This window comes from Syngnathus leptorhynchus, chromosome 1, assembly GCF_054491065.1.
Source record: "Syngnathus leptorhynchus isolate UIUO chromosome 1, UIUO_Slep, whole genome shotgun sequence".
In the NCBI taxonomy this organism is placed as follows: Eukaryota; Metazoa; Chordata; class Actinopteri; order Syngnathiformes; family Syngnathidae; genus Syngnathus; species Syngnathus leptorhynchus.
The window spans coordinates 26,013,073-26,033,006 of record NC_141195.1 but is presented as its reverse complement, the minus strand read 5'-3'; the positions used below and the strand labels follow the sequence as shown (position 1 = coordinate 26,033,006).

The 19,934-nt window shown below is 53.3% G+C and overlaps 4 protein-coding genes across 6 annotated transcripts; all 4 read left to right on the top strand.

The window, feature by feature from the left end:
- The first annotated feature begins 2,460 nt into the window (after positions 1-2,460).
- Positions 2,461-4,007, top strand: tcf15 (transcription factor 15). Its single transcript, XM_085918625.1, has 2 exons — positions 2,461-3,358; positions 3,730-4,007. Exons 1-2 carry the CDS (start codon positions 2,870-2,872, stop codon positions 3,784-3,786), a joined length of 546 nt encoding a protein of 181 aa, XP_085774751.1. The 5' UTR covers positions 2,461-2,869; the 3' UTR covers positions 3,787-4,007.
- Positions 4,008-7,230: 3,223 nt separating this feature from the next.
- Positions 7,231-9,484, top strand: LOC147063107 (uncharacterized). Its single transcript, XM_085912539.1, has 5 exons — positions 7,231-8,165; positions 8,248-8,370; positions 8,649-8,859; positions 8,970-9,163; positions 9,331-9,484. Exons 1-5 carry the CDS (start codon positions 8,139-8,141, stop codon positions 9,352-9,354), a joined length of 579 nt encoding a protein of 192 aa, XP_085768665.1. The 5' UTR covers positions 7,231-8,138; the 3' UTR covers positions 9,355-9,484.
- A 1,207-nt stretch (positions 9,485-10,691) lies between these two features.
- On the top strand, positions 10,692-16,355 carry slc13a3 (solute carrier family 13 member 3). Of its 2 annotated transcripts, none has more exons than XM_085912526.1 (13): positions 10,692-10,820; positions 11,120-11,385; positions 11,910-12,094; positions 12,467-12,533; positions 12,728-12,910; positions 12,971-13,096; positions 13,156-13,269; positions 13,366-13,470; positions 13,575-13,672; positions 14,153-14,265; positions 14,341-14,502; positions 15,268-15,405; positions 15,503-16,355. In XM_085912526.1, the coding sequence occupies exons 1-13, from the start codon at positions 10,719-10,721 to the stop codon at positions 15,656-15,658; spliced, it is 1,815 nt and encodes a 604-aa protein (XP_085768652.1). In that variant the 5' UTR covers positions 10,692-10,718; the 3' UTR covers positions 15,659-16,355. The 2 variants fall into 2 exon arrangements, with proteins under 2 accessions (XP_085768652.1, XP_085768645.1); XM_085912519.1 differs by having other exon boundaries at positions 10,719-10,820; positions 13,186-13,269.
- A 248-nt stretch (positions 16,356-16,603) lies between these two features.
- ocstamp (osteoclast stimulatory transmembrane protein) lies at positions 16,604-19,878 on the top strand. Of its 2 annotated transcripts, XM_085916480.1 has the most exons (3): positions 16,604-16,644; positions 17,453-18,476; positions 18,692-19,878. In XM_085916480.1, exons 1-3 carry the CDS (start codon positions 16,604-16,606, stop codon positions 19,049-19,051), a joined length of 1,425 nt encoding a protein of 474 aa, XP_085772606.1. In that variant the 3' UTR covers positions 19,052-19,878. The 2 variants fall into 2 exon arrangements, with proteins under 2 accessions (XP_085772606.1, XP_085772541.1); XM_085916415.1 differs by having other exon boundaries at positions 16,629-18,476.
- Positions 19,879-19,934: the final 56 nt, after the last annotated feature.

Here is a 19,934-nt window from a genome sequence, read left to right as displayed (position 1 = left end):
TGTGTACATAGAATTGTAAATACATCACAGCAATAATATGCATGTGGACATTGAATTGCCCTTTTCCAGCCATGCTGTCTTATTTTGGGGTCAAAACAAAACAGTTGGCAATCACAGTCCGTCCGGGTGGCCACGTGAATCAGGGAGTGTCTTGCTTTCCAATCTATTTGTTCAGGACAAGGCAGCAACACTTCAGTGTATTGTCAAACAATTGATCATGCTCTGTTTCACTTTTTTATGTGTCCAGCTCTGCTGTGCAAAGAGAAGTGCCAAATAAATATGATTTCCATGACAAAAGCCTTCGACATATGGTTGGCTGCTTGAAACCTTCCATATGGCCCTCAAAAAAAGATCAAGATTTCTCTCTCTCTCTCTCTCTCTCTCTCTCTCTCTCTCTGTCCCTCTCTCTCTCTCTGTCTCTCTCTCTGTCTCTCTCTCTCTGTCTCTCTCTCTCTCTCTCTCTCACTCACTCTCCCCCCCCCCTCTTTCTCTCCCTCTCTCTACATCCCCCACCCCCCCTCTCTCTGAACAAACTTAAGCCATGATTGTTGAGGGGTGTTTTGGTTTCTCTTGTTCTGCTACAATTTATGACAACAACAATAGCAATGATAACCTTAATAAAAATAATAGCACAATCTGCAAGTCTGCTCCTATTTGTCGGGAATGCAATCTGCCATGATCGGTTTTGGGTTCCCCGAAGCCTGGTCTCAGCCAATCAGCTCCGTGCAACCCGTTGTGCTCTTTAATTGTTGAGTCGTACTTAGTTCCTTCCCAGTTTCCGTTGTGGCTTCATTGTCTCGGTTGCCGTCATGTTGCTTTTGCTCACGAGCTTTGTTTTCATCAGAATTTTACCACGTTTTTTTTCACCCTGCAAGCCAGTGGGAATAAGCCAGACATGAAAAGGAAAGAAGGAAGAAGAAACCAGATCTCAATTCCTTCCAATTCCACAACTTCTACTCCAGATTGTAGCCTAGCTGTGTGTCAAATGTTCTAGTCTTTTTTTAAGTTAGCTAGGGATGGGGACGACAGATGGCACTTTTTTACTAGCGAGCACCCATTCACATGAAAAAGAACCCAGTGCCATGTTTTGGTTCTGAAAGGGGAGTGTAAGAGTTGGCAATTTTCAATGGTGCACATGAATGTAGCATCGCACGCACGCACGCACGCACATCAGTGTAACGTTTGGCGACTTGGGAAGGATTCAGCTCTCAAAGCGTATATGCGTTTGATGACGTCACGGGGACTCGCTGTGCCGTCTCGTTCGCTTTGGGCCGATTGTGCTTTGGAGCCAAGCCTGACACTCCGGTCCTGGCATGGAGAGCAGGCAGGGCAGGGCAGGGCAGGGCAGGGCAGGGCAGGGCAGGGCAGGGCAGGGCAGGGCAGGGCAGGGCAGGGCAGGGCAGGGCAGGTAGCTTTTCGTCACAACGCTTGCGCTTTGTTATGACGCAGAGGAGGACTTTCCCGTATGTCACCACGCTAGATGATCGCCCGTTGTGGCCATTCCAAGGGAGACAAAGCCAAAAGGACACGACACCTTCCCTCACGCCAGCAGATGTCCTTCCCGTGGCTGTCTGAAAGTAACTGACTCTTCTGAGGCCTTTTGTCACGCAACGCCGGCATGAGATAGAAACCAGCAAAACATTGCACCCGTTCAACTCAAACGCTGTACTCGTCTAAAGCGCTGCGACGCCTGGGACCACCGACCCCTTTGTCATTTCAGCGCTTTGCAGACCCAAGTTTCACAGACAAGCTGGACGAAATCCCTCCCGCGTGCGCGTCTTGGTAAAACAGTCGTCGAGAGATGGAGAAGTCCATGGCGGTGAAGGAATCATTCACTTTGGGTTTTTTTGCACATTTATAACCATGGACCACTTTCGCCCATGGCCACAATATACTCATTTGTGGACACAAAATGATTTGCACAAAATGCTCATTTGTGGCTCAATCCAATGACCAACTTGGTCGTCTGGGTATGACAAAATGGAGCGTATCTGCCCCAAGTCAATAAACTGAATATCAAGCATTCTGTTTTTGTCAGTGGCCTGCAAGTCTTATCAATAAAATGCAAGCCTATACTGCTCCTGTCCACTGTCTTGAGCGCCGGCCTTTTGGGAGCTCACCCAACCGTACAGCCAGTACCGGCGGCCAGCGCGCCCAATAGTGCCCTTAGCGTGAGGCCTCGCGTGACGTCATCATACTGTCACGTGTTGTAACTTGTCTCGACTAGTAGCGCCGTATGGCTCGCAGCAGCGTGTCGTCGAAGAGTAGACTCGTAGCCGCAAAGATGTCGTAGCATTTGAAATCAGGTCATGAAAAAAGAAAGAGGTGTCGTCACGTCAATGTGCAAAGACAACAGGAGTCAGGTAAGCAAGGCAACGTCAGCCCTCCCATGAACATATTTTCGCCTAAGGCCCCCTGGAGGTCTGAACCGGCTCTGCGTACAGCTACGTCATACAGTAGTCACAAATTAGCCACAAGAAAGCAGTTGTGACCTTTGCTTCCAATGAGTTGAATGGGTACCTCAACTTTTACTTCTGTGTTTTTATACAGGCTGTAGTTATAGGGTGGCAGTTGTTTTGCTATAGTGGAGGGTGCGTGCGTGCGTGCGTGCGTGCGTGCGTGCGTGCGTGCGTACGCGCGCGCGTGAGAGCGCGCTTGTGATGTCAGAGTATCGCGCTTTCAGTATCCACGACGCCCTCTAGCCCAGCTCACGCAGGTGCGGTCGGAACATTTCAAGGAAGCTTCCTTGCACGTGCAGCGATGTCGATCCCGCCGCCACCGCCGCTGCACGCGAGTTGGGTGACGCGCGCCTAGTGCCGCCGCCGCTGCTGCTGCAGCAGAGGGGGAGTAGCCGGGACCAAGTCGAGCGATGGCGTTTGCCATGCTGCGTCCGGTGGCCGTGCGCTTCTATTCCGACCTGAGCGTCGCGTCAGAGGACGACGACCGCTGCAGCGAGAGCGACGACAGCTCCTCCGAGCGGCACTACGGCGACAAACGAGCGAGAACTGCGCGCAAAGCGGGGGGCGCGATGGTCGTGAAGCAGCAGCAGCAGCAGCAGCAGCAGCGCAGCGCGGCCAACGCCAGGGAGCGCGGCCGGACACAGAGCGTCAACAGCGCTTTCACGGCCCTCAGGACCCTCATCCCCACCGAGCCGGTGGACAGGAAGCTGTCCAAAATCGAGACGCTACGCCTGGCCTCCAGCTACATTTCCCACTTGGCCAACGTGCTTCATGTCGGGGGGGACAGCTGCGCCGATGGGCAGCCGTGCTTCGACGCGCTCCACGCGCAGGCTGGAGACAAGGCAAGCAAGCAGCCCAGGACCATCTGCACTTTCTGCTTGAGCAACCAGAGGAAAGGGGTAAGGGTAACCAACTTGGGCATGCCGCTCGAGCAGATGAATTGAATGAAAGCCAGCCCGCCAATTTGGGTAGCGAGGAGAATTTTTCTCAAATTGGACTTTGAAAGTTTCATAAAAAAGAAAAGCGATTCTAAGTAGACACACGCACACGTGCTTATGCTGATGTAGAATTGCTCTTTTCCTATGATGCAAACATAAAGGAGAAGAAATGAGAACATCTTCAATGCTCAATCATGAGGATGACATGATTGCACTTTTGCATGAACTCCCTGTTCCTTTTAGATATTCTTATGGGATATCAAATAAGTTGCGTTTTCCTAATACTATTACGTAGTATAGGCTCAACTCAAGGTGTTTCTTCTCCACCCAAGGAGGGCGGCGAGTCTTTAAAGATGTGCAGACTGGGCCCACCGCGACGCAGACGCTGAGTGAAGGAAGTGGCGGCACGGAAGGATTGGCCACCTGAAAACCCTCAAGAGACTTTCTCAGGGAAGAGTTAGAGCTGCACTAGGCACGGACGCACGCACGTACAGCCCCACACCAGAGTATTTATGCTTGTAAAAAGAGGCCCCTGAGGATGCAGGACATTTGTCTGAGACTTGTGAATGTTTGTCCTTCTTTGTTTGCAAACAAATTGCCATAAAGTTGATTTGATGACAAACGGACTGAGATTTTATCGCGCAGCACTGGCCGAGGACGGAGCTCGTGCATGTCTGCCTAAGCGTGATGCCTCATCCCTGGCTTAGAGTTGATGCTTTCTAAAGGGCAAAATGCAGAGCGGCGTGCACATTTCATTCCAGTGCACGCTGTTGTCGACTTTTTCAATTCAGAAAAGGCCACAGGAAGATAGCTGAACGACGTGGAATGGCGGGGAGGGGGGTCAAAACGTCAAAATCCCGCCTCCGTCTGAGCCGAGCAGCGGTCCCGTTGGCACTGTTAGCCGTCCTTCGACTGCAGCGCTCGTGCACAGGCCGCGTGACGTGACATGACGAGGCAACCGCGAATAATGACTTCAATCTGTGTATGTGTGCGTGTGCGTGTTGTTGTTGTTTTTGACAACTAATGATCTCACAGCCAGCAGGCAGGCTTGCCACTGAGCTGCCGTTTACCAAGCGAGCGAGAAGCAGAGTTGGTGTGAAGTTTCCGCTGTCATTAGCCTTTGGGTGGTTATTTTCTTTTCTTCTCAATCTCCCAGGTTTTTTTTTTCTTCTCCTTTGAAGTCTGCTACGGATTAGTCACGGCAAATAGCGGCTCGCATTCCGGTCGGACAGCCAAACGCAGCTGTCGGTATGCCGAAGGGATAAATCACTGCCGTGGGGAGCTCCGGGGTGAGAGGTCAAAAGCGAAAGCCCGTTTCCGCAGCCCAAGCAAATGACGCTCAAATTGCATCGCTTTGCGTCATGCCGAGTTTGCTGCGACCTGAATGTTGCTGTGGCAATCGAGTGTCGCCTCGCCATGTTTTTGAACGACCCGTTTGGACGTGGCAAAATGGTGACGAGTTGGACCCACATCTTTGTCAAAATAGAAGATGTCATTGAAAAGCACCTCTCCGCTTTTTGGGTCAGCGCCTGTCTTGACCTGATCCCAGATTCGCAGCTTTCCCCCGAGTCCGTTCGGGGCGGGGCCTCCGCCAACAAGTGATCGTCTGTGTGGACCGAGCGCCGTCTCCTCCCCGAGCCGCCGTGATAGTTTGTGTCCGTGTATGGTGTACGTTACTGTCGGGTAGAGGATGAAATTGCTTTGCAATGCTTTCTGGCTGGTTCTCTGCTGCTTTTACTTCTCACTGATTTTGCGTCACCACGTAAAAGGCCTCCTCGTGGGCTTTTCAACTTTTCATTGGCGGCGGCATCCTCTGGGCGCATTTTGCAATGCTCAGCTTTAACAAAGGCCTTTTCCAGAAATGTGTCTTTCATTCGATCCTTATGTCACTGCGCGCTTTCTCTCTTCCACATTTCAAGATCAAATGTGCATACACTGCCAGTGCGACGGAGCAGCAGATGGCAGCGGAAGAGGCCAAAACGAGACGAGTTGCCGTTCAGAGCTCAGGCCCGCCCTGACAGTCACGACCCGTGAACGATTGCTTGCTACATGCCTATTTGTTCAGAAAACAATAGGCAACAAATGTCTGCAAATTTCATCCTTCTACCTGGAGGACTCTTCGCCAAATTTGTCCCCGTTTGGTCTTGAGGCCTGTTCTACTTGTCCTCAATTGTATGCTGTTTGTGCTCCGTTTTTGTTGTGGACTCAAAGGACCCTCCTTCAAAGCGAGTAGGTTGACACCCAACCTTTTTCCTCCTCCTCCCTTGTGTTCTCTTTCCAACTAAGATCACGGGCGACGTAACGGCAAGTGCCGACCAATGTCTCGACCAATGTCTCGACCAATGTCTCGACCAATGTCTCGACCAATGTCTCGACCAATGTCTCGACCAATGTCTCGTCCGACAGGCCCGTACGCAATGTCTCGTCGGGCATTGTTTCTTATGTTTCTTCTGTGAACAGAGACTGTTAAGTCAGCCTCGTAAGATGCGAGAGGGGGGGCCGAGCTGCCCCCGCCCAGAGCTGTCTCCTCAGACGTTCGGCGACAATTGTTTTCACGCGGCAAAGAATTTGGCAGCGCCCTCTGACAGCGGCGGGCGGATGACGGACGGTGAGCCGATCGGATGGGTGGGGGACGGGGGGGGGGGGGGGGCGGGGCGGCGAGGCAGGCTCTGCTGCTCACAGGAAATCCCACAGATGAAATTACAGAACAATACAGATGAGCACGAGCGTTTTGTTCTTGAGCAGACCATCAAGCAATTGGATTTTTTTTCCGCCATCCAATGAAGCAAAAGCTACCGAAAGAAGAAGTGGGTGTTTTTGAGCGGCATTTCCTTTGTTTTTTTCTGACTCGTGAGCGTTAGGCAAATCGCCCGCCATGCATCGTGGGATTTAGGAAGCGCTGGGTGCCGCCGTTACACTTGTGCGCTCGCTCGCTCGCTCGCTCCATCATAGGGCCATAAATCCGTCATCCGTAAACATTTGCAGGCAGCCTTCATGGGAAAGCGGGGGCCATTTGGGTGTTTCATGTCAGCGTGCGGAGCAAACAGTCAGCGGATTTCCTCAATCAGAGGCTTGAGAGCGTGCGCCCAACAAGCTCACTGACAGAAACACGCAGGTGGGGGAGACTTGCGCGAACTGGCTAACCAGCTCTGAGCGCGCGCGGCACATTTCCAGCGCGGCTGTGACCCAACACGCACGCGCATGCGCGCTGGCCCGGATTTCCACTATCACTCAATAAGGCTTGCGAGACTCAAGCACCACAGGTTTGATGTCATCTTCTGAGTTTGTTCCTTATTATTTGGACTTGGCCTGTTTTTTTTTTTCCTGTTCCTTTTGACAGTGTTCCGTTTTCCTTGTCTCGCAGAAGTATTGTCCTTAGCCCCGTCCTTTGCATTTTGCAATGGGCCCACTTGCGCCTTGACAAGGCGTTCCTCGTTCCCTGGTCTCGTTTGTTGCTATTTAGTGGCCCCCTTTCTGTTGCCAGAAGATGAAAATGTTTACTTTGTGAGCTCCATGTAGGTGGAGCAAAGCGGTGGTGATGTTTGATTACTCGACACAAATCTTCAAGGAGGAAGTGGCCAATAACTGCTCATTTCCACTCACGCTTTTCAGAAACGTTTTTGCAGCATTGCGCCGCCGGCCGGCTGCAGCTGCTGCTGCTGCGGCTGCGGCCGCTGCTGCGGCTGCTCCTGCTGCTGCGGCTGCTCCTGCTGCTGCGGCTGCTCCTGCTGCTGCGGCTGCTCCTGCTGCACGAGGAGGTATCGGTTTATGCGGAAGGAGCGTTTCGTTCTTTTTTTCTTCTCCACGAAGCCCCATAGCTATTAATAACCAGGTATTGACCTCTTTTGTCAACAAGAGTGACACCTACAAATGATATGCTTGAGGAGGCACAATGGGGAGTTCCCTGGGATTGAAAACAGGATATCTGTGCGCGCGCGCGCGCGCGATTGGCTGTATGTGCGCAAGCGTGTTTGTAAATGTCCCACTCTCCTAACGGTGCCCACTTGGGAGTACAAATTCAAAGAGAAATCATTCATTTGACCACTTTGTTCTAAATCCAAGGAGCTCACGAATACAAAAGGATCACCCCGAGTGGCCCTCTGCATTTGATCAACTTCCCGTTCTCATTTTACGTTGTGCAAAATGTTCGAGGCACATAGCCGGGAAGCAGCTATACGTCCTAGTCCATCATGCATGGAATAAAACAGCCATTTAATTTTATTTTGAAAATAAGGACATTTTTAAGTGGGCCCAAACTTTGGCACGATAGTGCACGTGCATTCAGGAGTCGCTGATGTTGACCTCGAGCGGGGCTGTCAAACTCCGGCCCACGGCCTAATTGTATTTGGGTTGCAGTCCTGCATGGACTCAATACTAGAATGACAAACTGCCTTCACTAATAGAGATGTTGCGGGCGAGTGTTTTTTTTATCTCAGTCGTGCTGCATAACCCCTGGCTCCTGATTCAAATCATCACCATTGTTGCTGACGAGCAGCAGGTTGGATAGAGAGCAGCTCGACCTGGGCGCCCCTGCTCTATATACTGTACTCTTAGACGTTCACAAACAGTCATAATGGCCCCCTGAAGGAATTGAAAAAATGACACCCCTGCACGAGAGCGTCACCCGCCCACCCACCAGCCCACCAGCTTCTGTTCCAGGAAGCTGCATTTTTTCAGCTCCACAAGTTGTCGCCGCCGCCGCCGCCGCGTCAGATCTCTCCCTCAGAGGAAGACTAAAATCATGAGCCGGCTGTCGCTGTTGGTGAAGGTGAGCCCGAGGTCATTTGGAAATCAGCGTTTGGAACCGAACGGCTGAGCTGAGCCGAGCCGGCCGTGTGCCTTGCGAGCAGGTGGCGGCCGCGTGTTGCGTCGCCCGCAGTCAGGCCAACGACGACGTCGAGTGCCGCAAAGACGTCAGCTTGAGCTGTCTGTGTGGGGAGGGCGCCGATTTCCTCTTCCTGTCTTGGTACAAGGTTAGTGGAGTAATTTATTTTCCTGATTCTTTTATCACAAACAAGATATTTAGGTTGCATTACCTGACATGTTTTGTCTTTGAACACTCTTATGAAGGCGGAAGTACAAGCCGAAACATGTCAGGTAATGCAACCTAAATATCTTGTTTGTGATAAAAGAACCAGTCAAATAATTGACAAGCAAAAACAAAATCAACATAGTAAAACTAAGGTTAGTGAAGCTTTTCAGCCTCCGGCAACGTGACCTATGATGCGCCGGCGCTTCTCCAAACAAACAGATGAGTGGGCAGGAAAGGACTTTTATCATCAAGGTGGACGGGAGCCGGCGCCAGACCAAGGCCAACCCTTCTGAGCGGGCCACCTTCGGGAAGAACCACAGTCTGCACCTGCCCGCCGTCACGCCCAGGGACTCTGGTACCTACAAGTGCGCTATCACCGCAAAGGTAGGCGGTAAAAGCAAAGACTGCACCGTCGACCTTTGGGTTCAAGGTATGTAACGGTGTGCTCCCCGACCCGCACTGTGCACGTGACATCACATTGAGAGAGAGATTCTTGCAAACCATACCTCTTTTGTTGCCCTTTTCTCCACCTGACTTAAGATTGCGGGACCACGGCGGCCACGGCGGCCACGGCGGCCACGGCGGCCACGGCGGCCACGGCGGCCATGGCGCCGACGAGCGCACTCAACGCCAGTCGACATGAGGATGCGCTGCCGCTGCCGGTCACGTGGACCGCTCTGGGCTGCTTGGCGGTTGCCTCGGTCAAAGCGTTCGTGCCCTGCATAAGCATCGGGGTAAAGAAAGTCCCAATTGAGCCTCGCACTACATTTGCTCTTTTTGTACATGTAGTTGCTGAAAATGCTTGTCTGCTGCCGCCGTCTGCTGCCGCTGTAGCCACCACGTGCTCGGCACTGTCGTCCGTGTGCTGATTTTGGCCTTTTGTCGCCCCCTCATTGCGCAGGTCTTTGGAGCTCGCCGTGCGTGATCTCCCGGAGCAGAGACGTGGGCACCGCCAGGACCTGATTGGGACGTTGGGATTTTCCACCAATGTTGTCCAATTGAAAGTTGGGAAAGTGAGGCAGATTTGTCCACATAAATTGTTGCCCATTGCCTATCATGCCACGTTCTGGTGACTTTTTCATTTATTTATACAGCCCTTCATCACAAAGAAAGGCTTTATCGTGACGCGTGAATCCGTTTCCTAGAATTAGCTCCGCCTATCAAAAAGGTCGCCGATCTTCGACATTGCGTGTAAAACGTGCGGCTGCTTGCGCTCTTGTGTGCAAAGAAGGACGAGTAAAGTCCGACAGAGGGTCTTAGGTTTGTCGCCGCTTCCCTCCGATTCGCCGCAAGTGACGCCCTCTCGTCCCGCTCTATTTGAAAAGGTCAAGTGTTGGAGCTTTGGGCTGCTTTGGAGTCGCAGCAGTTGGTGGGCCAGGCCATTTTTGAAAAATGAAAGTCTGAACTCTAAATTGCAACCGCAGGCTGCAGTTTGTTGCCAAAATCAACACGACGAGCGTGAATTGCACGCCGTTTACTCAAAACTCGCTCCTATGTATTTTTGCCTTGGGAAAAAGAAAATCCTTTGCTCAGTGCCAAACCAATACGCAAAAAAACGCGGATTAGCAAATAGCGTCTACGTGCCCATCTTTGGACACTTGAAGTGACACAGACACAGTATATAGCAAAGCTCACAGGCAGACTGACTTTACAAACACATGTTGCTTTTGAGCAGTTGTGTGTGTGTGTGTGTGTGTGTGTGTGTGTGTGTGTGTGTGTGTGTGTGTGTGTGTGTGTGTCTGTGTCTGTGTCTGTGTCTGTGTCTGTGTGTGTGTGTGTGTCTGTGTGTGTGTGTCTGTGTGTGTGAGTGTGTGTGTGTGTGTGTGTGTGTGTGTGTGTGTGTGTGTGTGTGTGTGTGTGTGTGTGTGTGTGTGTGTGTGTGCGTGCGCGCGTGGCGTGGCGTGCATGACTGCATTGTACTGCCTCCCAGTGGCCAATTGTGCACAGCAGGTGCAGCTGCAATCGGTTTATTATGGTCCATCAACTATTTGGTTGTTGGAGAATTTCAGGCCACAGCTGCTCTCTCGGCATGACATGACTCTTTTTGCAGGTCAGGGGCTCCAAAGATTCAGCATGCACGCCCCCCCCCCTCCCCTAGTTGAAAGTGGGAGGGGCCTGCTTTGGGAAATCCCAGCATCCCGCTTAACTATTTGACACCTGCGTACGACACGTTAACCTGTGGCCGAGAGGGTGGTTAATCTTCTCCGCGGGCTTGCAGAGGCTTTAAAGGGCCGCCCGTCAGCTCGCTCTCTGCCACTTGGGAGCAAACTTTGACGCCAGAAGGCAAAAATGTCTGTTGTGGCTAAGAAGTTGTGGTGCGTTCACAAAGTGCTGGTGCTCTTCATTACGCCGCTGCTTTTTTCGCCTTTACTTGTGACCTTGCCAGAAAAGGTGAGTGAGTGAGTGAGTGAGTGAGTGAGTGAGTGAGTGAGTGAGTGAGTGAGTGAGTGAGTGAGTGAGTGAGTGAGTGAGTGAGTGAGTGAGTGAGTGAGTGAGTGACCGAGTGAGTGAGTGAGTGAGTGACCGAGTGAGTGACCGAGTGAGTGACCGAGTAAGTGGTCAAGCGAGCGAGGGAGCAGTGCGTATACCACTACTTTTTTTGGCCTGCTTCCAAACTGTTGACCTTTGCTTCTCGTGAATGCACATTTTCCCGCACGGCCAGTTGACTTGTGTGGTCTTGTGGTGTTTAGGAAGGAAGATGTCTTTATGTGGTGGTGCTGATGGCCACGTTTTGGTGCTCGGAGGCCCTCCCGCTGGCCGTCACCGCCATGCTACCCATCTGCCTCTTTCCCACGCTGGGCATCATCCCGTCGCAAAAACTCTGCCCTCAGTACTTCCTGGAAACCAACTTCCTCTTCTTAAGTGGCCTGGTGCTGGCGTCCTCCATTGAGGAGTGGGGCCTCCATCGCAGAATAGCCCTGAAGGTCCTCACCGTCGTGGGGGTCAAACCAGCCTGGTGAGAGAATTTAGGAACCGGCGCCGGCCGCCTCCCACTTCCACGTATTTAGCCCCGAGCCACAAGTGCGCCTTTGGAGATTGCGAAGGGTAAATTCAGAAAGGGGCCCAGGTCTATCCTTTGAGACACTTTGGGACAGACATTTTTCTTTGGTGGGCTGCCTTGGCTCAAGAGAGGCAGAGAAAGGCGGTCCCGGCCAAATGCTGCAGAGAAAAATCGGGCCCAGCCAGCAATGTGCGCAACAAGCAAGAAGCGTTGGGGGAGGGCAAAAAAAAAAATAATCTTCCCTCCAGAGACCGCTTTCATTCTGTTGAGTTAACACAGCGCCATTCTTCTGTCGTAAGGAACGCGTGCCTTCCGCGTAGTAAAGTCAATCCCGGTCGTGGGCCTGAGTCCGAGTTTGGCTCCACCGATGACGGCTCGACGCTCGGCCGCCGCCGACGCGGCCTTTTTAGCGCTTTGCATTGCTGCTCACGCCGTCCTCTCCCTTGCCTTCCCTTCCCTTGCCTTCCCTTCCCTTGCAGGCTGATACTGGGCATGATGACCACCTCGTCCTTCCTGTCCATGTGGCTGAGCAACACGGCCACCACGGCCATGATGCTCCCCATCGCCAACGCCATCCTGGAGACGCTCTTCGGGGATCTGGAGACCCTGAAGCGGAAATGCACACCGCACGCGCCAGAGGATTGCGAGCGCGACGTGGCCCGCGGTGTGTGTCGCCTGACTGAACATGCGTGTGTGCTAGGACGGAAGTTTTCAAGTTGAGAGCTAGCAGACAAGTCCTTGCGTTCTGGAACGCAAACGTGCGCACACGGGCGACCACCGTTTTCCTGGGCTCTCTCGAAAGTCAATTTGCTTTGGTCGGTCCCGCGGCTCCAGAGCTTCTCCTTTAAAATACGTTACCGATTCCCGTGTTGCTTCAGGGAGACGCATGTCCTCAGCGCAACCTTGTTGTTTTGGCGGCGACTGGCTCCGCTTTGGACGCGCTCTGACACAGTTGGTGTCGAAGCGGCGACCGATCGTCACGATGAGTGTGCCTGGGTTGCCTCCCGCTGATGCCGCCATCTCTGCTCTCTTTCAGGTCCGTCCATTAAGATGTGTTCTCTGCCCTCGGTGGCCTCAGAGAAGCAAAAATTGTCACTCGAGGGGTAAGAAGCGCGTCCTGCGTCTATGTAACATTCAGATTGGGGGGAAAAGTACGGAGCGTGAAACAATGATGAGCCCCTCGCTCGCTCTTTCGGCACGCTCGGGGCGTTTGCGCAGCAATTGCCAGCGAGCGGCAGCCGCGTTGCGCTCAGGTAAATCATCCCTCCCGGTCGACTCACCATTGTGTCTCCACAAGTTCGGGCGCGGCCGTGGAGGAGAACGACGCCAGGACAGCCGAGGAGATCCGCTCCGAGTCGGAGTATCAGATAAGCGTGTGGAAAGGCTTTCTGGTGTGCATTCCTTACGCCGCCAGTATCGGTGGAACGGCCACGCTGACGGGAACCGCGCCCAACCTCATCCTGATTGGACAGCTCAAGAAGTAATTTCACCGGCACCAGGTCCAAGGTGTTCTGGCCACTCACCACTTGATGTTCTTCAGCTATTTTCCCGAGTGCGATCTCATCAACTTTGGCTCCTGGTTTGCATTTGCCTTCCCACTCATGTTGGTCTTCCTGCTTTTGGGATGGCTGTGGATCGCGTTCCTCCACGGGGGACTGCGCGCACGGTAAACGAGCGTTGCCATTTTTCAACGCGTGCCTGCGTGCGTGAGTGCGTACCATTGAGCTTGCTCCGTTTGCCCTTAACTCTTTGCAGCTCCAAGCAGCGGCAGAGAGCCGAAGAAGAGGCCCGTGCTCAGGCTCTGGTGGAAGAGCACTACCGGAAACTGGGACCCTTAAAGTGAGGTCCCATGTATGTCTTGGAGCTGAATTGACACGGGCGGGCGGGCGGATCAGCGGGCAACGGCTCCAACACGCTTTGCTCCCGCTGTTGCAGTTTTGCCGAGGGGGCCATCTCCTTCTTCTTTACCGCCTATGCCATTCTCTTGTTCACGAGGGATCCCAAATTTGTCACCGGCTGGTCTGCGCTTTTCAAGAAGGGGTAAGGAAGCCAAGCCCGGCCCGGCCCGGCCCGGCCTGGCCCGGCGTTTGTTTGCCCGAGCGGCGCCCAAGGGTTTACGTGACTTTGCGTTTCCTTCTCCGCAGCTATGTGTCGGACGCCGTCACCGGTGTGATCATCGTGTCCGTCTTGTTTTTCTTCCCCTCGCAGAAACCTTCTCTTAGCTGGTGGTTGGACCCCAAAGGTCAGTGGTGGCAAACTTTAGTCAGTCAAATGCCATTGTGATTTGAGGCGGCACCAAGGAGAAGCCTTGGTGGAGTGCACCCTGGCTGGCTGCTGCGCTAAAGTACAAAGCCAAACACGGGTGGCTGGGACGGACGGCATTGGGGCAGCCCTGGTCTCGGATCAATTGATTATTTCCTCCTTTGAAATCAAAAGAAATGGGAGGCTAGTCAAAGGGGATGGCGTGGGCCCGCCGAGGTTCCTTGGTAAATACGCCGAGGAATGTTAAGAACCTAGATTAGAACGCAAGTGCCTCGGCCGTCTGGAGGCGGGACGATACGTTGGGCTGAATAATCTCTCAAAGCTCTTTGCCATGGAACGCGCACATTGACGCTGGCGCACGTGCGCCGGCCGCCTGCCCTTTGTGATGCTCAGCTGGCCAAATAAGCAGCTGGAAAGGAGGCAAACAAAAGAGTGTCCCCTTGGTTCACCTCTCCCCCAGCTTCAAACGCGCCCTACGTTCCTCTCCTTTCGTGGAAGAAAGCCCAGGAGGCCGTTCCGTGGAATATCATTCTGTTGCTGGGAGGCGGCTTCGCCATGGCCCAGGCCTGTGAGGTAACGGCGCCTTCACGTCCGGTGGCGCTATTTGGCCTTCTTCCTCCGCTGCGTGACCTTTGACCTCTTTGGCAGGAGTCCGGACTGGCCTCCTGGATGGGAGGCCACCTCCGGCCTTTGGCCCAGGTTCCGCCCGCTGCGGCCATGATGCTAATCACAGCTTTCGTGGCGTGTTTCACTGAGTTTGCCAGCAACACGGCCACCATCATCATCTTTTTGCCCGTTATCGCCGAACTGGTAAGTTCCCCTTTCCTTGAATTGGGTTCGACCGCTGGGTTATTTGCGGGACTTTGGCTGGTCCGCCGTGGCAAAGTGCGTCTTATGTATGTTTCAGCGGTGCCGTTGTGTCCCGTTCAGCTCCTTTGGGGTCGTTTAAATAGTACTAATATTTCCCGCCCGGCTTTCTTCAGCTTCGTGACAATTGGTACGCGGCGTATACGGATCGGCAGCGCACTGCAGCGCGGCGCACCGCGGTCGGTGTGAATTGACTCGCAGACTCCACAGCTTTGTTTCTCTTGCGCCTTAGCATGCCCGCAGTGCTAATCAGGTGAATACGGCGCTTTCCTGGACACACGCCACGCGGTGACTCTCCGACTCGCCGCCCATCTCGGGCGCAACTCGACTGTGACGCCGGGACGAGAGTTTTAATGGAGGCAGAATATTCTCCGGCTGAAATGCTAAAACTTGGCAATGTGTTTCTTAGCATTTGCCGAAACAACAGACAAGTCAAGCGTCTGTTTTGGCTGTTGAGGTGTGTCGCAACAGACATCGTGATGTTTGTCCTCTGTTAGCGATTAACCCCCGTCCGTGGTCACCAATCATTATCTGGCTCCTTCGTACCTTGCCTGCCCACCATCCACATTCGCATTGTGTTGCTGCATTCAGGTTATTCAGTGGCTCAGTGGGTTCGAAATGAGTGGAAAAAGGTGGCGATTAGGGCCGAGCCTAACGGGGCCTTCCCAAATGTGGCCGGCCATCTGAAATGTTTCCGTCTTTTTGTAGGCCTTCCATGCGAGCGTGAACCCCCTGTACTTCATGATCCCCGCCACCGTCGGGAGCTCGTACGCTTTCATGCTGCCCGTGGCCACGCCGCCCAACTCCATCGCCTTCGCCTCTGGTCACCTCCTGGTCAAAGACATGGTGAGAGTCGCTCCGTCTTGCCTGGTTTGTCCACGCCAGGCCACTCGCTCGCTCGCTCGCTCGCTCGCTCACTTGCTCATTGTGCGCCGTGCCGTAGGTGAAAACTGGCTTTGTCATGAACATCCTGGGTCTGCTCTCCGTGGCGCTGGCCATCAACACGTGGGGCCTGGCCTTGTTCCAGTTGGACGCCTACCCCGACTGGGCTCGCCCTCTCAACCGCTCTGCCGCCCATACGTTAAATGCCACGCTCTGATGGCCCGACAGGAAGACAACCCCGGCGGCAGGCGGTGTTCTGCTCTTACCGTTTGTAGTTGACCCCTCCCTTCGTGTATTTTCCTTAGCCCTTTTTCAAAGCTTGCGCACGGTGCGTTTAAACAGACGCCGCGGGAGCTGGACAAAAACACACGCAAACTACTCATCATTCGTTACGAGACTGGCAAAAACAACCAGGCTCACCACATTCGAAACATCAGCGCCGCCACGCTAGCAGGCACGAATTGCGTCCGATGGCTGAAAAGCTTTTTTGCTTTTTTATCGTTGTGCCGGCATTGGACGTCACGGTCGCCGCCAGCTCCGTCTGCTATGCACGGGGCCCATAACAACCCAACAAAGCCTTTCACCCTAACCCAATTTCCCAGAGAGAGAGCAACAACGGAACGCTCTGGCTTTGTTGAAGGGGGCATGTTTTGAGAAAATCTGTCCCTTTTTCTGTCTTTGTGTGCACATATTGCTCCCATCCCGTCCTCGACTGCAAAAAGAGCCAGCGCGCTCGCTCGCTCGCTCGCTCGCTCGCTCATAAAGTTTGTTAAGCCCTTGAAATTTTGGTCCTCCTCATGCGAGGGCACACCGCCGACAATACAGGCCCGCCCACCCCTCTTGGCCCATCGGTACGTGGTCAATATGTGTCCAATCAATCAATCAATCGGCAAATGTCATTCCTGATGGGACTGTGCAACGAGAACAGCCAGCAAGCCAGGCTCCCTCAGCGCATTACGCCGGGCCAATCCAGTCCCAATTTGGATTGGATTCAATAAAGTGTACTTGATCCAGCCTCCTAGTGTTGCTTTCTTGGCCTCAAAGTGTCATCTGAGCACATCACATGATCCTGTGTCCAGTTTCCAACAACAATGTGACTGTGACAGTGTTGACGCCGGCCGCCGCTTCCTCTTTTCCGCAAGTTTGGCTTCCGACAGCAGCGATGAAGATTGCTGCCACCGAGCGCGTCCTCTGCCCTCGCAGGTAAAACTCGCAATCTGGCTCAAATCTCCTCGGGTATCTTCTATGTGCGGGACTGCTTCCAACTGGCGTTATTTGGCATCTCTCGAGAACACGCCTGTCGCCTTCCTGTATCGGTTGCCATATTAAGAATAAAGGACAGGATATGAATCATCTCGAGTTGTTATGCACGCTTGTTCCGGACTCAGCTAGCGCGCAGCATTTCTGTTGTGTATTAACCCGAAGCGAGGTGATCATTAGCGCGCCGCCACAAACTCCCGTCGTAAAGTTTGCGTGGCAAAGTGACATCGTTAAGAGCGCTGAGCGGTACCTCGGGGCGGTACTTAGCGAGGGAGCCGTTTTATTGACCGTCAAGGGAAGATAAGACACAAGTGCTAGAGTAGACGTTGATTGTATGAGAGCCAAAGCAGATTCTTCTCAAACTTTCTTTGAGTTTGACATAGCAGCCAAGTTTGTCTGTCTGTCGGTCTGTCTGTCCGTCTGTCCACCAAATTTCCCACAGAGAGAGCAACAACGGAACGCTCTGGCTTTGTTGAAGCGGGCATGTTTTGAAAAAATCAGTCCCTTTTTCTGTCTTTGTGTGCACATATTGCTCTCATGCCATGCAGTTCGTTCGGTCGCTCAATCCATCCATCCATCCATCCATCCATCCATCCATCCATCCATCCATCCATCCATCCATCCATCCATCCATCCATCCATCCATCCTTCTACCTATCATCTGCGGCACGTTTTCAAAGGAAGAAAAAGACGCTGTGCGGCGCGAGCGCCCTCGCGCGACACTCGCTGTCTATCTGTGTCTCGTGAGCAGGAGAGCGTGCCGAGAGATGCCGCGGGCCAAGCGCCTACTCCTCTACCTGTGGGAGGTTTACTCTTCAGCTCGGCCGGCGGGGCGCCACCTGCTGACCCTGACGTGCCTTTGCCTGGCTCCGGCTCTGCTTACGGGCGCCCTGCTCCACCGGTGGCTCTCGCAAACGCTGCGCTGCGGGCACCGGGCCTCGCTGGGCACGGCGCTGGTCTCGGGCGCCGGCGCGTTGGCCGCTGCCGTCCTGTGTCACCCACTGCGCTGCGCGCTGACCGTGAGCCTGCCCACCGTCTGCGCCCGGCAGAGCCGCGAGCTCCTCATCTCCGCCTCGCTGGCCGTTCTCCTCGCCGACGTCATCCCCAACATCGGCGCCAACGTGGGCGCCGTGGTCGGCGCGCTCAAGTGCGCCGCCGAGGGCTTCTCGCGGACTTTGCTGAACTCTTCGGAGCTTTTGAACGCAGCCAGGAGGGACATCTTCCAGGAAGCCGTTGGAGCCGGGAAGGAGGACCTGATCCTTGTCGCCAAGGTCAGGACGTTAGAGCGCTTCACGCACGTGGACGTGAGCGAGGTCAAGAGCAGCTTTGTCAATATGATCGGGCAAGTCCTAGTCAACTTCTCCCATATGAGGAACACGCTGACACGGTACAAAGTTCTGTCCAACAGGATTCTGGCGGCTGTGTTTGTCACCTTGCTGATTTGGGAATCTGCTCGCTACCTGAAATCCTATCTGACCTGCGTCAAGTTTGATAATCACGCCATCTCAAAAGAGTGGCGGCGACGGCAGCGGCAGCGAAAGGAAGCCTGCGCTCCCGCCTGCGGTGGTGGCTTTGCCCCGGTGCTCCGAAGATTTCGAATCTCTTGGCGGGACTGCACGCCCAGCGTCGTATCGCTCCTGGCGGTGACCTTCCACTTCACCGCCATGGCTTTAATAGCAGCCTTGGACCACGTCGTCTATCGTACGCTCCGAGTCTTCCTGCCGTGGCTGCTGGACTTTCCGGCCATGTCTGCCAGCATGGAGGTCACTTACAAGGTGAGAATCCACTCGCCACACCTTGAAGCCAGCGGCATCGCTGTCGCGGGATAGAACGCTGGAGCAGTGTACACCGACCGTCTTGCAGCGCTCATCAGAATTGTGACGGTCTGCAAATAATTATTCCAACGATTTGTCTTGCCCCTTACTTGAGCGGCCGACTGATCAAAGAGGTGAGCTCCAACACTCAAACACCGTTCTTTGTGTGTCGGCAGGTGCGCTGGTTCCCACCGGCGTTTTGCATCGTCCCACGGTCGTGCGTCACGCGGCAGCTGGCGGACTTACGCAAGGACTACAAGTGGAACTTCAGCCCCGAGGCGTCCACGTGTGACGCCGCCTTGTCAGATCCTGGCGCGGGCGCCAGCGTGCTGCTTGTGAGCCTGTGGCTGATGAGCTACCTGCTGGTGTTCCTCGAGGCCTACGCCGCCAGGCTACGGAGGAACATCTGCGCGTCGTTTTTCAAAAAGCAGGAAGCCAGGAGAGCGGCTTATCGCACGGCAAAAGCCCGAGCCGAGCGGGACGGACAGGAGCCGGAGGAGACCGTCTTTATTACGTCTCCCTCGGCTTTCGGCTAACTTGTGTACACCCGCGATCCGTTCCGTAATATCCAGCCAGCCGTGTCCGACTCTTGTACAGCCTCTGAGCCGGTCCTCGTCTTTCGGTCGCTCAATGCTCATTCTTACGTATTTCCCGATGCAATTTGCAAACATCCGAGCAAATACGTGCTCAAACACAATCGTACAGCACGTTAGAAAAATAAAAATGAATGCAAAACAATTTCTACACAAATAGCATTTGGCTACTAAGTCGTGTGTTACAATTGCTTGTTTTTTCTGCCCGCTATTCCCAGCAGCATCTGCCTTTTCAGCAATTTGGCCTTCAACAGGTAAGAATCTGCCTTGTGATATCTTGCCCTCCAGAGCACCTTTATCGTTGAACCTAGCTGTCCACACTGTCCATAGAAGTCAGAGCTCAAAGGTGCCCATTTTTCTCCCATGTCTCACAGCCATATGTCGAAATTAGGAACACGATGGCTGTGATCAGCCTTCGGTTGGTGGTAATCAAGACATCCTTGCACTTCAATGCCCATTATTTTTCTCCATTTTTTGCTTAATGTTCCCCTGAACCAATGTTTTTTAAACCTTATTTTCTCAAAGTTCTTTTATTTTGTTTAAAAAAAACATTTGATCATTTATATTGGCTATATCTGAATACTGTAAATATTGAAAATGTATTTTCTATGTGCTTCTGTACTTCTAGCTGTATATCATTTTAATGGCTATCTACCTACCGCCTATTTACTATTTACTTTTCTGCATTAACGCCTCATATGGTTTATCATTAAATGTTGTACAGAGGCTGAGATCTACCGGAGTCAAATTCCTTGTTTGGTATGCTCAAACATGGCCAATAAAAGATTGATTGATTGATTGATTGATTGATTGATTAAACAATTTA

What these genes read in the sequence shown, in the direction of transcription:
- tcf15 (XM_085918625.1), top strand. Translation starts at nt 2,870, where the DNA reads ATGGCGTTTGCCATGCTGCGTCCGGTGGCCGTGCGCTTCTATTCCGAC. An exon ending in TGAGCAACCAGAGGAAAGGG is followed by an intron (nt 3,359 to 3,729) that starts GTAAGGGTAACC and finishes TCTCCACCCAAG; the next exon opens with GAGGGCGGCGAGTCTTTAAA.
- LOC147063107 (XM_085912539.1), top strand. Translation starts at nt 8,139, where the DNA reads ATGAGCCGGCTGTCGCTGTTGGTGAAG. An exon ending in GGCTGTCGCTGTTGGTGAAG is followed by an intron (nt 8,166 to 8,247) that starts GTGAGCCCGAGG and finishes CCTTGCGAGCAG; the next exon opens with GTGGCGGCCGCGTGTTGCGT. An exon ending in TGCCCTGCATAAGCATCGGG is followed by an intron (nt 9,164 to 9,330) that starts GTAAAGAAAGTC and finishes CTCATTGCGCAG; the next exon opens with GTCTTTGGAGCTCGCCGTGC.
- slc13a3 (XM_085912526.1), top strand. Translation starts at nt 10,719, where the DNA reads ATGTCTGTTGTGGCTAAGAAGTTGTGGTGCGTTCACAAAGTGCTGGTG. An exon ending in TTGTGACCTTGCCAGAAAAG is followed by an intron (nt 10,821 to 11,119) that starts GTGAGTGAGTGA and finishes TGTGGTGTTTAG; the next exon opens with GAAGGAAGATGTCTTTATGT. An exon ending in TGCCCGTTATCGCCGAACTG is followed by an intron (nt 14,503 to 15,267) that starts GTAAGTTCCCCT and finishes GTCTTTTTGTAG; the next exon opens with GCCTTCCATGCGAGCGTGAA.
- ocstamp (XM_085916415.1), top strand. Translation starts at nt 17,244, where the DNA reads ATGCAGTTCGTTCGGTCGCTCAATCCATCCATCCATCCATCCATCCAT. An exon ending in GCATGGAGGTCACTTACAAG is followed by an intron (nt 18,477 to 18,691) that starts GTGAGAATCCAC and finishes GTGTGTCGGCAG; the next exon opens with GTGCGCTGGTTCCCACCGGC.